The sequence below is a fragment of the Hyperolius riggenbachi genome, chromosome 4 (genome assembly GCF_040937935.1).
Source record: "Hyperolius riggenbachi isolate aHypRig1 chromosome 4, aHypRig1.pri, whole genome shotgun sequence".
Taxonomy (NCBI): domain Eukaryota; kingdom Metazoa; phylum Chordata; class Amphibia; order Anura; family Hyperoliidae; genus Hyperolius; species Hyperolius riggenbachi.
Window position 1 is genome coordinate 405,435,780 of NC_090649.1, and position 17,841 is coordinate 405,453,620.

The 17,841-nt window shown below is 44.3% G+C and overlaps 1 protein-coding gene across 3 annotated transcripts in view; it reads left to right on the plus strand.

Moving 5' to 3' along the window:
- The window catches only part of PPP3R1 (protein phosphatase 3 regulatory subunit B, alpha), a 108,737-nt gene that overhangs the window by 47,407 nt on the left and 43,489 nt on the right, over positions 1-17,841 (plus strand). For 2 of the 3 annotated variants that reach the window (XM_068232309.1, XM_068232310.1), the window contains exon 2: positions 16,269-16,308. In XM_068232309.1, the coding sequence (XP_068088410.1) occupies positions 16,269-16,308 (40 nt within the window). Of the gene's footprint in view, positions 1-6,701; positions 6,837-16,268; positions 16,309-17,841 lie in introns of those variants that run through there. The other variant, XM_068232312.1, reaches the window with a different exon arrangement.

Sequence of the window (17,841 nt, forward strand, 5' to 3'; positions counted from 1 at the left end):
AATGGTGTTAAAATAACTCAGTCTCCTGTAATATATATCCTTGTTGCTGTGCAGCAAAATCGAGCTTCCTTCTGTGTTTTGCTTGAGATCCATGGAAACTTCAAAGAAACAGTCTCCTGTGAAGACATATGGCCCAAAAAAATGTTATTTCATGAATAATTTAAGTTCGTCAGTGTTGTATTGCATTTGAAGTGCCCATATGTGGCACAATCCGTGTTCTTTTTGCTTTTTATGTCGATAATTCCTTTTCTTCTAAGATTCATTTTTTTGCCTTCTTTGCTGCTGATAGTTTTTAAATGGTAATTGAATTCAGCAAATGTAAGCACTGTAATAGTTGGTTTAATTGTTTCCTAAGTGGTGTAGAGCTTGAACTTAAAAGTACCGTATAGTTTGTTAAAGCTTTGGTATATAAAACATGTAGTACTAAAAATGGCTTGAAATAACACGAATGTCCTATTTGGCTCCAAAAAACTTCCTGCTGGCACCTAGATTGGAGAGACTGACTTGTGAATTACAGCATATATATTTTGTCTACCCCTGCTTTAGACCCTTAGGGCCCGTTTCCACTTGCCCGATTTCTGTGCTGAATCCGCAGAGTTTCTCCACAGGCAAATCGAGCAGGGGAAACTCTGCCATAGGGAACAATAGCACAGCTGGCCGAATCACTTGCGCTAGTGATTCAGCCGGCATTTCCATCCGAAATGGTGCGGGAGGCTGCAAATCCCATAACCGTGCATGGCACGGCTGATGGGATTAGTCTGAGTACCCCCCGACCAGGAAGTGCCGCTGCGCGTCTCTCAGATGCATGCGGCTCAAGTGGAAACGAGCCCTAAATGTTGTCATACACTATTGGTCAGACTTTGCTGCCCATGTGACTCTTTTTTACTTTTCTATTATATCATCTGTAAAGGCTGAAAATGGGAAACCATTCATTGGCGACCAGTGACGAGATCAGGCCATGGTTTTTACTCCCTAAGTAACAGGGAGCAGGGATGCTGTCACGAGTAGATTCGAGTGGCCTAAGCACTCAAACTCGTGATTCAAATGAGCAATAATTAATGCAGGTGAGGAGCGGGACATAAGGGGTTATTTACCCATAAGGCTGCGTGCTCCCTGCGCTCCAAATAGGATCCATACGTGTCCTATTCATCGCATTACAAGCCTCGCTGCAGGCACTTCTTCCGGCTTGAAGGAGGAAGTGCCCACAGTGCCTGCAGCGAGGCTTGTAACGCAAAGAATAGGACGCGTGTGGATCCTATTTGGAGCGCAGGGAACACGCAGCCTTATGGGTAAATAACCCCTTATGTCCCGCTCCACACCTGCATTAATTATTGCTCATTTGAATCACGAGTTCGAGTGCTTAGGCCACTCGAATCTACTTTTGACAGCATCCCTGACAGGGAGTAAAAAAAATACATATATCCAGGCACATCGCCTCTAGTTAGGACATTAAATACGTTTATTAAGGAAAGGGAGGTGCTGAAGGGGGTGTGGCTAGAAAACAGCAAAAATCTATTAACCCTTCACACTCTCGCATGCAAAAGTTCAAACAAATGCATTCACAGTTTCTCATCCAGGCACAACTGTTATCCCTACAGCTAAGATAAAAGCCAGGGTTTTAGTTCTCAGAAGAATGCATTCTTATCTGCTTAGTCACCTATACTGCGCAGAAGTATCCAGGTAAACATAGGTGTCCTAACTCTGGCCCTGTAACATGCATAGTGCAAACATTAATTGCATCAAACCTATCAATGGATTAGGAGCACACATCCTGATGTCCTCTCCTGGGACAGATAGTGCATCTTACCAATCGCACAAGGGAGCTAACGTTGTGTCCATGCGCACCATGCACATACACCAGCATAAGCTGTGTGCATGCTGACAAACACATACAGGGGAAGGAGGGAGTGCACTGAATTAGCCCCTAGCCACAGGGGTCAGTAACAAGAAAAAAATACATATATCCAGACACATCGCCTCTAGTTAGGACATTAAATAAGTTATTAAAGTGAATGTTTACCAATTAAAAACTAAAAGTCAGATACTCACCTAAGGAGAGGGAAGGCTCGGTCCTAATGAGCCGTCCCTCTCCTCTTCCGGTGCCCGGTCCTGCGCAGGATCCACCGTAGCAGTATTCGACCAGTTCGGTCAAATACTGCCACTTCCGCAACCGAAGGGAGCTTTCGGAGGCCTTCGGGAGCACTCGGGCCCCCGAAGACGGGACGCTCCATACTACGCATGCGCGAGCTCCCTCTATGACGCACTCGTGCGTGTGTAGTATGGAGCGGCCCGTCTTCGGAAGCCCGAGTGCTCCCGAAGACCTCCGAAGTCCCTGCGGTGGCGGACGTGAACGGGGGAGCCAACACAACACCGAGGGCATCGGGAGAGGGAAGGCTCATTAGGACCGAGCCTTCCCTCTCCTTAGGTGAGTATCTGACTTTTTTTAGTTTTTAATTGGTAACCACTGGCTTTAAGGAAAGGGAGGTGCTGAAGGGGGTGTAGCTAGAAAACAGCAAAAATCTATTAACCCTTCGCACTCTCGCATGCAAATGTTCAAACAAATGCACTCACAGATTCACTCATCCAGGCACAACTGTTATCCCTACAGCTAAGTTAAAAGCCAGGGTTTTAGTTCACAGAAGAATGCAATTTTTTTCTTGTTACTGACTCCTGTGGCTAGGGTCTAATTCAGTGCACTCCCTCCTTCCTCTGTATGTGTTTGTCAGCATGCACACAGCTCATGCTGGTGTATGTGTATGGTGCACATGGACACACAACGTTAGCTCCCGTGTGCGATTGGTAAGATGCACTGTCTGTCCCAGGAGAGGACGTCAGGATGTGTGCTCCTAATCCATTGATAGGTTTGATACAATTAATGTGTTTGCATGTTTACACTATGCATGTTACAGGGCCACCTATGTTTACCTGGGTACTTCTGCGCAGTATAGGTGACTAAGCATAAGAATGCATTCTTCTGTGAACTAAAACCCTGGCTTTTAACTTAGCTGTAGGGATAACAGTTGTGCCTGGATGAGTGAATCTGTGAGTGCATTTGTTTGAACATTTGCATGCGAGAGTGCGAAGGGCTAATAGATTTTTAAGTAACAGGGAGTGGTAAGTGTTTAGGTATGTTCTGAACTAGTAGCCCCTCTCCCAATTTTTTATTCCAGTTGGTGCTCTTAGATCAACTTTTTTAAAACCAACCAGGAGTTGGGTTCAAACTGAACTGTCAAACTCACTTTCCCCACAAGAGAAGGTGGTGTTTGGGGTGCCATCTCACTTGTTGGGCATGCGTGGGAGGGGTTTACATTCTAGGGGTGCAGCCTGAACTTCCTGCATGGCTGTACAGTTGGATTATTGAGTTATTGTTGCAGAACAGTGAGGACTTGGAAGAATAGCGGCTGGGGGTAACTCGACCTTAGATTTTCCCCCAATGTTTATAGTCTTTGATTTGATTCACACAAAATGATGAAATGCATTTGGAAGCTATGGCATAGTTGTACTTTTGTTGCTGGTATTTTATATATTTTAATAAAAAAAATAAAAGTAAATTACTTCTGGACACTCTCACAGGAAAAGATGACCACATGCTAATTTTTCATTTGGATTTACCTGGACCTCAGTAAACGAGGACTTTCACAAAGAGATACTTGTTCCCATAACTTCTAATTCTCAAAATAAACCTTTTGCCACTTATGTTGCAGGGCTGTGGAGTCAGTCATAAGACTAAAGCCTGTGTATCCGTGTCACTAATAGAGATGGTCAATGAGATGGAAATAATTCTGAGTTGATGCTGATTTATGCAAATGTATGCACTCTTTGCTCATGAAATCAAATAATTTGATATGTTAAAATTTGGTTTGGTGACTACGAATTAAAGGGTACCTGAGACAGATGAAAAGAAAAGTTTAAAGGGAAGGTTCAGGGAGGGTGGAGAAAAAATAAAAATCAATTTCCACTTACCTGGGGCTTCCTCCAGCCCGTGGCAGGCAGGAGGTGCCCTCGCCGCCGCTCAGCAGGCTCCCGGTGGCCGACCCGACCTGGCCAGGCCGGCTGCCAGGTCGGGCTTTTCTGCGCTCCAAGTCCTGGTACTTCTGCGTCCCACGCCGGCGCTCTGACGTCATCGGACGTCCGCCGGGCTGTACTGCGCATGCGCAGTAGTTCTGCGCATGCGCAGTACAGCCCGGCGGACGTCCGATGATGTCAGCGCGCCAGCGTGGGACGCAGAAGTACCAGGACTTGAAGAGCCCGACCCGGCAGCCGGCCTGGCCAGGTCGGGTCGGCCACCGGAGACCACCGGGAGCCTGCGGAGCGGCGGCGAGGGCACCTTCTGCCTGCCACGGGCTGGAGGAAGCCCCAGGTAAGTGGAAATTGATTTTTTTATTTTTTCTCCACCCTCCCTGAACCTTCCCTTTAATACATACCTGGGGCTTCCTCCAGCCCCCCTCAGGCCAATCAGTCCCTCGCTGTCCTCCACCACTTGGATCTTCTGCTATGAGTCCCGGTAATTAGGCCAGTCAGCGCAGTCTGGCCACGGACAGCTCCTACAGCCAGGAGCATTCTGCACCTGCGCAATAGTGTTGCATGTGCACTACGCCAGACTGGCTCAAGTACCTGGACTCGTAGCAGAAGATCCAGGTGGTGGAGGAGGAGAGCGAGGGACTGATTAGCCTGAAGGGGGCTGGAGGAAGCCTCGGGTATGTATAAAACTTTAATTTCATCTGTCTCAGGTTTACTTTGTTACACAGTAGTACTATACTCTACATATGCACTCTTCACAGAGCTGCAGGGAATCCACTGAGAATGTTGTGCACATTGAACACAGAGGTGACGTCTATTACCCATAAACCTGGTTCATATTGTGCATGAAGAATGTGTAATAGAGGAAGAATCGCCTCATTCTCCTGCACATCACTCTTACATGTACCCACAGTTACATTGCCTAGGCCCTGATCCATGTTCAGATTGTAAATGAAGAATGTGTAATAGAGGAAGAAACGCCTCATTCTCCTGCAGAGTACCTGCACATCATTGTTACATGTACCCACAGTTACACTGCCTAGGGCCTGATGTTCTTTGCTCCGGTCTGTACCTTTTTTACAAGTACTCTTACCAAGGACTAGTTTTAGTCTGACTAAAGGGAATAAATATTGCAGTCTACATATCCTTCTCACTTCAGTTGTCTTTTAAAATTCCTAAGCGTTGGGAGTTAAGAGGCGAATTTCATGTTGCATACTTTCAATCAACAAGATTGTAATATGCAAATTAGAGGAGTCGGAGTCGGTGGAATCCTAAACTGAGGAGTCGGTGGATTTTTGTACCGACTCCACAGCTCTGTTATGTTGGCAGACTATGCTGATAAATTATGGGTTATTAGTGGCTTTTAGGCCCAGACTGAAATGGAGTCCTTAATATATTAAATAAAGATCGGAGTTGTGATTTTAAAAGCTCTTGCTAATGTTATCCTGTGTGTGTTCGCACTGGACCAATGTGATATTGAAAAAATCCCCCATAGCATTAACAAGAGTTATTCAAAATCACTAGCTCTTGTAGTGTGATCAAGCCCTCATAGCATTTTTTTTTTTTTTTTTTATAGAGCGATTTTTTCACTTTTCCTATACTCAACATTGAGGCTGCTTTGCCTCCCAAATGCTGGAGGACCTGCGATTGCACGGGGTGGATCACACTAGAGCGATGTGATTTTCCCCCAACTCCCCCCCCCCCCCCCCCCCCAAATCATTAGCCAAGCGTTTTTCGAAGAGCTAGCAGTTTAAAAAGCGCTCAGAAGTGCTCTTGGTGTGCACCAGCCCTTAGTTATTGAATAGGGAGTCTTCATAACACATGTATAATGCAACCAAGAACATGTCGGCTCTCTTGTGCATGATTGTATGCATCGGTGTTGAGCTGTTTAGGCAGTTCCTGCCTGTGTTTATGAAGAGGCTTCATATAGGTGGTGGGTGTAGGCCTCCATCATTAGAACTTGCTGTGTATGTGCAATCCCTTGGCCTTTTGCACAGATCTGAAAAGTGATACGCTGGGGGGAATCCTTTCGCAGAAGATCAATCCTGTCAGCTGTGTACAGGGGCACTGTCTGCTCTCGACATCTGTTAAGTCAGTTAACCAGAAGTGAAATAACAGTGCGTTGCAGTGAAATAACCAGAAAACTTTACATCATGTACCTTTTTCCTGCATATTCTTTGTTCTTCATAGTGAATCTATGAATGTTCCCATTGCTTGACTTCTGATACTGTTTCATGATAGTAGCAAAAAAGTTTCTGTGCCGTGTTAGCCAAACAAATTATATAGTTAGAAAAAAAAATCACGTTTTGTAAAAAATACCTTTTAATGGCTAGCTAATAGTTAAATGATGCAAGCTTTCTGGGATCTAGTCCCCTTCTTCAGGCATATTTCCAGATGTAAGCTGAAGTAAAACACTGATGCAGATAAATGGTAAACACGAAGATGACAGTTGTGCTAGTTACTGTTTATCCGTTAGGTGTCAGGTGATCAGCAGGCTGGAGCCAGTGAGTTAGTGCAACCATACATGAAATCCAGCAGGTTTCTGAAGATCATGAAGATTATGTAACCTGATTGATTTGGCTTCATGATCTTCAGAAACCTGCTGGGTTTCATGTATGGTTGCACTAACTCACTGGCTCCAGCCTGCTGATCACCTGACACCTAACGGATAAACAGTAACTAGCACAACTGTCATCTTCGTGTTTACCATTTATCTGCATCAATGTTTTACTTCAGCTTACATCTGGAAATATGCCTGAAGAAGGGGACTAGATCCCAGAAAGTTTGCATCAGTTAACTCTATTAGCCATTAAAAGGTATTATTTTTTACAAAACTTGGTGGTTTTTTTCTACCTATATGATACTGTTTCACAAAGAGCCTGCAAGTACAGTACCTCTTCATACTCCCCATATTCTTTCTTGTTTGCCCAGGTAATGTCCAGATCCTATGTATAAACTGAAGACCGGTCCTGATGACTTTAATATGGAGCTCTGGTCTCTAACCTGTCATTCACAAGCAAAAGCAACACACACAGGATAACATTAGGGCTTATTCACATTGTGAAAAACAGTGCAAGCAGCCACACATTTCACTAGTTCCTGGGAAATGTTCCTGGTCTCTACTAGGCATCTGTTAAGAGCGGAACCTGAACTCAGAAATTCCTCTCTGCTCTAAAAGATAAGCAACAGCATAATAACCTTTAACCACTTGTTGACTGCTCCACGCAGATTGGCATGAGCAGTGCGGCAGCCCCAGGACCACTCCACGGCGATTGGTGGGAATGAGGTTTGCAGGAGATTGCGCGCATCTCCGCATTAATGACGGAGCTCCGCCCCGCCCCGCCATCAGTCTCCCAGCGGCGATCACCACTCAGAGACTGTTAGACGGCAAAACTAACAAGTCTGTACAGCGCTGCGACTTACAGCAGCGCTGTACTGGCGACAGCCGTGTGACACTGCTATCCCCCTGGGGGACACAGGAGAGATCCGCTGTGATAGACTGACAGAGGCAGGGAGGAGGATAAGAATAAAAAAGGTATTTTATTTAACATCCCCCCCCCCCCCTCCCCAAAAAAAGAAAATATTTATTTAAAAAAAAAATAAACACTGGGGGAGCGCGGTGGGGAGAAAAACTTGTGTGCTGAGTTGTATGGTCCTGCAGCAAGGCCTTAAAGCTGCAGTGGCCCAATTATGAAAAAATGGCCTGGTCACTGGGGGGGGGGGGGGGTGTTAACACCGCAGTCCTTTAGTGGTTAGAGAAAACCATTTCTTTGGGATGGTGCACACCAGAGCGGTTCTGGAGCGGTTTTTAAAATGCATGCAGGGGAAAACCGATTGGCTAATGAAAGTAAATGGGATGATGCACACCAGAGCAGGTTGTTTTTTTTCACAAACGCAAATTAGGGGGCTGCAGCATTTTTTAGGGTTCTGAGGCGTTTCTGCCTCAATGTTAAAGTATAGGAAAGTGGAAAACCGCTCTGAAAAACGCTAGATCAGAGTGGTTTTCCAGGTGATTTTATTACAGAAGCTGTTCAGTAACAGCTTTACTGTAACAATATTTGTAATCTGCTACACAAAAACGCTCCAAAAATGCTAGGCATGTTAGGAAAATTTCTAAACATGCAGAGAATCTCTTTGAAAATCTGCTTCAAAAACCTGTAGCGTTTCGCGGATCTGCTAGAGGTTTTTGGTGTGCACTGGGCCGTAGTTACAACTGAAACAAATCCAGCAGTTTGTCTACTTCCTGCTTCATGGAAGCAGACATGTTAACATCCTGTGTTTACAAATAAGCTCTCAGCCACGGCAGGCAGCTGACATAGCTAAGGCGTCAAATTACAATTTGTGATTAGTCACAGATAAGGGGAAATTAGACATGCTACTCTCTAAATACATACAGGGTGCATTTATCTCCGTTTTTCTTCTGTCCTGTGTAAGGCCTGGGGCACACTGAGCGGATTTGGATGCTATCCGCCAGCCGCATCCACCTGCAAATCCGCTTGGATAATATATTTCAATGGGCTAGTGCACACCGGCGGTTTGAGGCTTTTAGCAAACCGCAAACGTGCCTCCTGCTGCACGTTTGCGGTTTGCTAAAAACCTCAAACCGCCGGTGTGCACCACACATTGAAATACAATAGCCAAGACTTTTCACTGGCTGATGCGGCCGGCGGATCGCATACAAAATCCGCTCGGTGTGCACCCGGCCAAATATCGTCTCTGCTCCAAAAACCGCTAGCGTTTTGACGATCTGCTAGCGGTTTTGGTGTGCACTGGGCCTAAGAGTTCAGGTCCACTTTAATGTTAGCAGATAGCTGAACAAAGCGTTAATCTGCTCTCCACCACTCTACAGTGCGGATTAAAGCACACCTGAAATTATTGATTTATATAGCGCCAATACCTTTAGTGGCGCTGTACAACAGAATACACGGTATAACAATACAAAATAAACAATACAACAGTTAGAGCAACTGTAGTGAAAATAACATGAATAAAATTGCTTATTTTTTACAATATTAATTTATAGATTTAGCTAGGCCCATTGTAAAATCTTTCCTCCTACTGGTTTACTTTCTGAAATGTATCTCTGGTGGTGACATCCTTAGTTCTGCTAGGCAATCTATATGGAATGTTTGTTACGGAGAGTTCAATGCACAGAGGGAGATATTGCTTGCGTGGCAGTTGGAGTAAGCAGTTATTTCAATGCAATGAGATTCACAGACTGCAATCTGTCTGGGCCATGGTCATGACGTCACACTGGGAGGGGTTTCACCACAATTACAGCCATTTTCAGTCACTTTTCATCAATTGGGAATTCTGGAGAATACTTGATTTCCTCTCTATTCAATAAAATGATCAAATTAAATGGTCGATGGTACAGCAAAATCGCTAGATGTATGGGCACTTAAGCAAATAAACTACAGATTTTTATACATGGGTTGGCGATATGTACACAAATTACACAGCATTGTGAGACAAAAGGGGAAGGGAGCTCTGGCCAAAAGGTTTTTACAGTCTAAACGTTTCAGGGCTAGGACAGTAGGTGAATGGAAGCTGTGTATGAGATTGTAAAATTGATGGTCAGTGACCAAAGTGTCCTAGGTAGGAGTGTACGCTTGCCTGAATAGGTGAGTGAGGGAGCGTGTTCCAGAGCAGGGGAGAGAATTAAGAGAAGTCTTGTAAGTGGGAGTGAGAAGAGGCAGCCAAAGAGGAAGACATGAGAATACTAGCTAAGGAGCTAGGTTGTAAAGTGCCTTGTAGGCAAGTCAATGGCATAAAATGTGAACTAGACCTGAAAACCCAAGTCCATACAGAAGCAAAAGTTCAAATATGAGATGCTTTGTGTATCTGCATTGTTAAAATGTATGGAAGTGATGTAAAAATCTAATCAACAAAAGTGACCACAAACATGGATGTGATTTATGTTGTCTTTGGTCAATATTGGCATGAGCTGTGTACACACATACGAGGCACGTTTTCTGGCTGTGATGGGGTAGCATTGCAGGTCTGACTGGAGGCTCGCAATGCATTATGTTGTTATGCAATAGGGAGGAGAGCTGATGGAGCAGTTCACAAGGAGCATCGCACAGCGGGAGGGCCAAGTGGGGAGAACAGGACTGTGCTCTCAGGCAGTGCTCAGCCGACTTGATCTGCCAGATTGCTGGCAGAGCTGCCGTGGGGGTTTAAGGGGCTGCTGTACACCACAAGCTTGCTGTATGTAGTTTGTTGTTGAAACATGAAGTTATTCATTGTAGACTTTTGACAATGTTTACATTTGGCTTTCTCCAATTCCTGGCCAACACCATCCTGGCAGCACTAAAAATAAATGGCAATTTGTTCTGCACCACGTTCAGAGCTTCACTTTTACCATGTGGGAGGGCTGCCCACAGGCCTTGCCTTATGTTTAAAACGGACTGGTGTATTAAGTGCAAGTAGGTCAACCGGAGGAGGAGCTGAGGTGCTATAAACTGGCGCAACGGGTGTCTTCCTTAAAAAAAAAAAATATAGCCCCCTTCAGGCCTCTTGCACACTGCATGCGATTCCGATTCAGATTCCGCTTTTTAATCAGTTTTTACATCCGATTCAGATTCCAATTTGCAGTGTGCAAGGAGCAAACTGCAAATCGGAATCTGAATCGGATGTAAAAACAGATTAAAAAGCGGAATCTGAATCTGAATCGCTTGCAGTGTGCAAGAGGCCTCAGGCTGATTGCTCCTTCACCGTCATCCTGTGCTGCCTGGATCCTCCGCTATTCGGCCCGGTAATTATTCTAGTCGGGGCGTACTGCACATGCGCGGCCAAGTCTTGCGAATGCTCACATTGCTGGGAGAGTTCTGCACCTGTGCAGGAGTAGAATGCTCCCACTGACGGGAGTGTGATGAGGGGGGAGCGGGCAGCCTGACTGTGCATGCTCCATCTGGCCCCGAATGTTCTGACGGGCCGAATAGAGGAGGATCCAGGTGGCATGGGAGGACGGTGAGGAAGCCATCAGCCTGAAGAAAGCTGCAAGAAGCCCCAGGTATGTATCATTTTTGTTTTATCCCAGTCTCAGGTACACTTTAAAATGTCCAATATAATCAAAGTTCGATCGCTTATGACCAAAAACTAAAAGTATCGATTGGACAAAATCTAAGTCGATTGCAGGCGGGACAAAAGCGACAGACGTTTTACGGCCCATGGCGCTGCACTACACTGCACAACCATGCAATGCTGCAGTTTGATGAATTTTCATTTGATTCCCTGTTGAAGGGCTGGATTTATCATAAGGCACTGTAGGCATGTGCTTACAGGCGCCTGATGATGGAAGGATGACTAGCTCCCCTCCCCAGAGTGCCTCCCTCCCTCGTTACCTAGCAGAGTCCTGATGACAGTGTAAATTAAAGGTTACTTACCCGACTCTCTGCATTCCACTGACAAGATCTCCGTTCTGCCAGGGACACCTCTAGCTACATTAATACTGAGGTTCCTCTAGATACCTAATACTAGGGGGTACCTGTAGCTACTTAATCCTGAGGGTACCTCTGGCTACCTAATACTAAGCGACGCCTGTTGCTACCTATGATGGGCAAGGGAAGTAAGGGAAAAGTGACAGATGGAACAGCCAGCACACTTACTGTGCAGTTTGGGGTTTGTAGGTTCAGGGCGGGCAAAGTCTAAGGCGCCAGGACATCTGTGCCAATAGGCTCCCGTGAGGTAAATCCAGGCCTGTGTGTGTGTGTGATTCCTTAATCGTTCCTTAATTCTTCAGAGAAGAATCGATCGTTTTGGAACATTGGGTGGAAAGCTATGTGTATGGCCAGCTTTAGGAATTGACATCTCCCAGAGAGTTCCACTCCCTCCCCTGAAGGCTCACAGAGAGCAGGGTGTGAAGTGACTCAGTCACATGTAGTTGTGTTTTCTGTAGTAGTGTGGGAAAGTGCAGAGTCATGCTTGGTCATGTTACACGATAGTATTACAGAAGTGGTGTTCTGAGTAAAATTTGTGGCAAAATATGAAATTCCTCACAGTACATATATAGCTCTGCTCTGTAACCACTGACTGTAATCGGATTACCAGGGGCCAGATTCTCCAAAGAAATATTTTTCTCTGTTAATAAAATGCCAACTTATCAGTTGCAGATTGATGTTTGGTTGTGTTAGTAAAGCCACTGTTCTGCATTTCCATAGTTCAGAGAATACAATAAAAAAAAAGGCAACGTCTACTATATCTCAAGTAACACGACCGTGGATGGCACTTCAGACTTATCTTTCGGTTTGTTTGTTACATGTGTAAAAAATGTATCTAAGTTTGATGTCTAAGGACCCACTATGGGCTCTATTCATAAAAAAGTTGTGGCGAAAAAACTCCTGGAGGGAAAATACCACAGCGGTATTTTACACTTCTGGGTGGTCATTCAAAAAAATCTTGCCAACTGCGATGCAAGTGCGGAGATCTCCCGCTGAAAGCTGGCGGTAAGCTGTCGGAAGGCATGCGGAAACACTTCAGCCGGCAGAGTCCCTCCGTGCACTGCCCTCTCTGGGAGGTCTGTCCCATTCACTTGTATGTAATCCGCAAAATCAGAGGAAGCGGTATTTCCCGTCCACATACCGCTTCCTCTAAACTTTATGAATGGCCATTTTGTTACTTTTTTCTAGATAAATCTAGAAAAACACTGGAGAGGGCGGAAATTTCTCGCTCTGCTGGGGGATTGTAGATTTTCATGCGAGAACAGCTTTTATGAATGCCCACTTTGCTAAATAGGCGGGAAAATCCGCTGTTTTGAGTGGAAAACTTGCGGTAACCTTTTATGAATAGAGCCCTAAGCGCGTTTTGATCCAAATCTTAAAACGCTAGCAATTTTTAAATCGCTAGAGTTTCTACTTTAAATAGGGCTTGCGGAAAGTATTTTCGCGATTCATTTTTTTTGTGACACTCAATTGCTTTTTGGAGCGATTTTAAGTGTTTAATGATAAACACATAATCACAGTTGATGAAAAATCGCAATAGTTTGCATTAGGTGATAGTGTAAAAGAGCCCTAAGGACTGGTTCATACGAACTTCTGCAGGACGACTGGCAGCAGCTCTTTTAGGGCCCATTTCCACTAGTGCGATTTCTTTGCAGAAAATGCATTAACAAATTTGTATGCGTTTGTATGTGACTTTGTGCGAATTTGCATGCGTTTTCGTTTATTTTTGTAAGTATATTTGTATGGAAAATTCGCATAGCAAAAACGCATGCGAATTTCCTATTAAATACATTACATGCTAATCGCACACTAGCCTTGCGGTGTGCGGATTCTGATGGCTCTGCTATGCAGATTTTTTTTCTGCACAGTCCACAGCACAGATTTCCGGACAAGTGGAAACAGGCCATTGACTATTATTGGCTATGCGAATCTGCATGCAGATTCGCTCTAATGGAAACTGGCCCTTAGCTAATGCTAAACGCTTTTCTGTTACCAGCCAAAAAAGTGGTACATTGGGTTCCGCCATTATGTGGCGTTTTAAACTCAGTTAGCGCCATTATCCCAGAGCTTACGCGAACGAAGTCAAATGTTCACCGTAAGAGTTTCCATTCACTTGAGTGAAATTGCTTACAGCAGTTAAAGAGGAACTTCAGCCTATAGATGGGTAATATATTTTACCCACCTTGTTTTAAAAGAACAGCCAAATGTTTGATTTCATGAGGACAGCCATCTTTTTGGTTGAAATGAGGTGACAGGGAGCATAAGACACAGTTCCAACTGTCCTGTGTGCTGATCACCCCTCCCAGTTGCTAGGCAACGTGAATAACAGGAAATCCTATCATGCTTTGCACAGCATCAGGGAAAAAAAGCCCGGGCAGTTTTGTTTGGTGGGTGGAGCTTAGCTAAAAATGCAGCTAAAAATGATGCTTTGATAAGAAAAACAAAGTTCTGATGCTGGGAAACTGTTAAAGAAACACCAAGCCTTTTCAGTTCTGCTGAGTAGATTTTTAGTCCGGAGGTTCACTTTAATCACTTTCAAAGTACGCTTTCATTGGGCCACACTGCGTTTACCACCCTTGTGAACCAGCCCTAAGTATTAACTGAACATAAAGCTAAAGCTTTTGTATCTAGTAGCTGTTGGTACCAAATAACAAGCGCACTTGCTGCTAAGTAGTAAAGTTTGTGCTGGTTTTAACCAAATGAGTCCCTCTCCAGGCAAATGTTTTTTCTTTACGTTTGCAGTTCTGTATAATAAACGAAACCTTTTCAGTTCTCCATTAACCTAGAAAAGCTATTTTAGAGAAATGAAACTGAAAAATAGGGCTTTATGTACAAAGGATGTGCTTGTTGCCCCTAGTAACCAGTCAATATTGTTTCATTTGCAAATTAGCACAGTAAAAATTACAGTTGAAAGTAATGCTGGGCATACACGGATGCAATTATGCGCCGGATCGAGCCGCTGGCTCGATGCCGGCGCATCCCTGCGTGGGTCGATTTCAGCTCGTCCCCGCCGGCTCTCCTTATTGGCTGCTCGATTCCCCGCTATTGTCCGTCGGCGGGGATCGAGTGGGGAAACTATCCGGCAAGTCATCGGACCTGTCAGATATTCTCAATCGAGCCATCAGCGGCTTGATTGATGAGGAAAAGAAACTCCGTGTATGCCCAGCATTAGACAAATGTTTCAGGGGAGCCCAACATTAATTTCCTCATACAATAAGGAGGCTGAATTCCTGTACTAGCATACACCAGTGTGAGAATTGGAGCCTAAATCAGAAGACCTTAGAGAGAGCCATAAAAGGAAACCATGAACCGTACCCACCCATCGGTATGTGTGTTCAGGCCAGCTGCCAGGATACTGGTTCTAAATGTGCCAATAAACGGAATAATCTACTGAACGATCGGCCATGTGATCGATTGGATCGGGTGCCATTAATAGTGATCGAGATCGACCAATGGTGACCGACGAACGATCATGCTATCATTCCGAATTTCGTGTGATTCTTTTAGTCTAATTGGTTTGCTTATTTTCCCCTCCGTTGGTGAGCCTGAAAGGTTTTTTCTATTTGATTGCAACAATCTCATGGTCCATTGTTCAGGAAACAGTATCATTAATGCTGTATCCAAGGCGACGTGTTGAGATAACAGGAGTATGTACAGTTAAAAATAAGTTTCTTTGTTTTTTTGCTGCCTGAAATTTAATTTTTAGGCAAGGAAGTGACAGCTCCTGTCTTGTTGGCAACTTGTTGGGTATATTGTAAACACTAAAGCTGGCCATACACTAGGCCGATTCCCCGCCGTTCGACAGATTTGATCACTGGGATCAAATCTGCTGTCAAATCATTAACATTAACGCTAAATTTCGATCTACTTCGTCCCGAAATAGATCGATCACTCCGTGCGGGAAATTACCGTCGATCGCCCACGGGTAGGGAGCAATACAGCTTCAATACACGCAATACAGCTTCAATACATTACCTGATCCGGCCGCGCATATCCCCCCCCCCCCCGGTCACCGCTGCTCCGTCTCTGCGCTGGGCTCCGGATCCAGCAGGCTTCACTTCTTCCTGTCCCGGTAGGAAGTTTAAACAGTAGAGGGCGCTCTACTGTTTAAACTTCCCCCAGACTGGAAGAAGTGAAGCCTGCTGGATCCGGAGACCAGACCAGAGCGGAGAAGAAGACAGCGGAGACCTGGGGAGTCGTGCTGGCGGAGCAGGTAATGTATGCGGGGGGGGGGGGGAGGAGCGGCGGCAGCACCACCACCACAGATTGTGTACGTTTCAGGCTGAAATCGATTCACAATCTGTTTGCAGTAAAGGCAGCCATATGATCACTCTCTGATCAGATTCGGTCAGAGAGGGATCTATCTGTTGGTCGAATCTGATGGCAAATCGACCACTGTGTGGCTACTTTTATAGGCAAATTACAGCCATAAATGGTTTCTTAACAAAATACAACTTCTGAGAGCAGAAGGAAATAAAAAAGGTCAATACAGTACATGTATTTTCATTTAGGGACACTTAATAGGCTGCCACTGAGCAGAGACAACAAAACAATTAATCTACTTTGTAAATGTTTGCATATAAAATAAAACCATGGGATATCAAAAAAAAAAAAAAAAAAAAGACTTTTTAATTAAAGGAGTAGAAGGATAAATACAATCATTTCATCAGTTTATTTTTACCTTGGGTTCACTTTAAGGTTTTGGTCGGTTTTCCTATACCAGTGTCCAGAGTAGATGTGATTAAGCTGAAAATATATATTATTTTGGGCAAACCTTTATTAATCTCTCCTTTTCTTTGTTTCCAGGGAAATGAGGCAAGCTACCCCTTGGAAATGTGCTCACATTGTAAGTAATTCTCCTCTATACCCGTACACCATTAATGCAGTTATGACTTAAATGATGCAAACGGACGTACTGTACATGGGATAATAGGAATTGATGGCCTTAGTGGTGAAACACAAATACTTTTATTTTTGTATTAAATGCAACACAAGTACAACGGTGAAGGGTGGAACGTTGGCCATACTTCATTTTTTAATCTTTATCCAATTTTACCTCTTCTGTTCCCATAGACTTTTATTTATGTATTTATATAGCGCTAAGATATTACGCAGTGCCGTACAGAGTATATTGTCTTGTCACTAACTGTCCCTCAGTGAGGCTCACAATCAGGTCCCTACCATAGTCATGTGTATATATGTATTGTGTAGTGCATGTATTATAGTCTGGGGCCAATTTTATGGGGGAGCCAATTAACTTATCTGTATGTTTTTGGGAGGTGAGAGGAAACCCACACAGATACAGGGAGAGCATACAAACTCCGTGCAGATAGTGCCCTGGCTGGTACTTGAACCGGGACCCAGCTCTGCAAAGCGAGGGCTCCAACCACTATGCCACTGTGCGTCCCACTTTGGTGGGCAGAAATGGCTGGTCTGATGAATGAGTTTCCATTATCAAAATGATAGCTCACTCCAGGTTGTAAACCTGTTCTGCTAAGATAACTTTTTTTTTTTTTTTTTTTTTTTTTTTTTACAAGTATTTTTATAAAATCGCATCCCTCTAGTGGGATCACATCCATAGCATTACATTAGCAAAAGCTTTTCAAATTACAATGACTTAGCAACATACTGCTAGTGGGTTCCAGGCCTCACTGCAGTACAAGGGCTTGGCACACAGAATGCATGATGATTTATTGTAAGAAAGTATACCTTTTTATTTTATTTTTTTTTATTTTATTTTTTTTGAAAACCTGTACCAACCCCTCTTTGCTCAACCAAATTATATAATTGGCATGGGCTTTGAGAAAGAATCTGGATTTCTTCTTCCCCCTCCCCCCTTTCTAATCTTCTGTGGATTTAACCACTGCTTGGTGCAGTACAAAATTGTGCACCCTCCCTCCCCTTTACCCAAAATTAATTAAACATTTATTGATTGGGTCGCTGACCTTTCCCTCCCTCATCTTACCAATCAACTGAATCAATACAAGTTATTAGAACAGACAAATTAGATCAACAGAAGGTATTTGTCATTTTTCGGGTTGTAGTGGACATATGAGGTGTCCCACAATGTATCGCTGCCCAGTGTGCAAATCGTCCCTTTGTTGTCTCTGAAAGCTAAACACACCTTAAAAATTGCTGGAAAGCAAATATGTTAGCTTGTTAATTTTACAGAACCACTGTAAAATTAACAAGCTGACACATCATTGCATTTACAGCAGTACTGGGGGTGTTTAGCTTTCCATGTTGAAGGGAATGTCCGAGCTCATTAAAAAAAACAAAAATCTACTTACGTGGTGCTTCCTTCAGTCCCTTGCAGCCAACATGCCCCACACCGCAGCTCTGCTCTCAGCCTCCAGCCCAGGGTCCCCGCCGGTGCAGA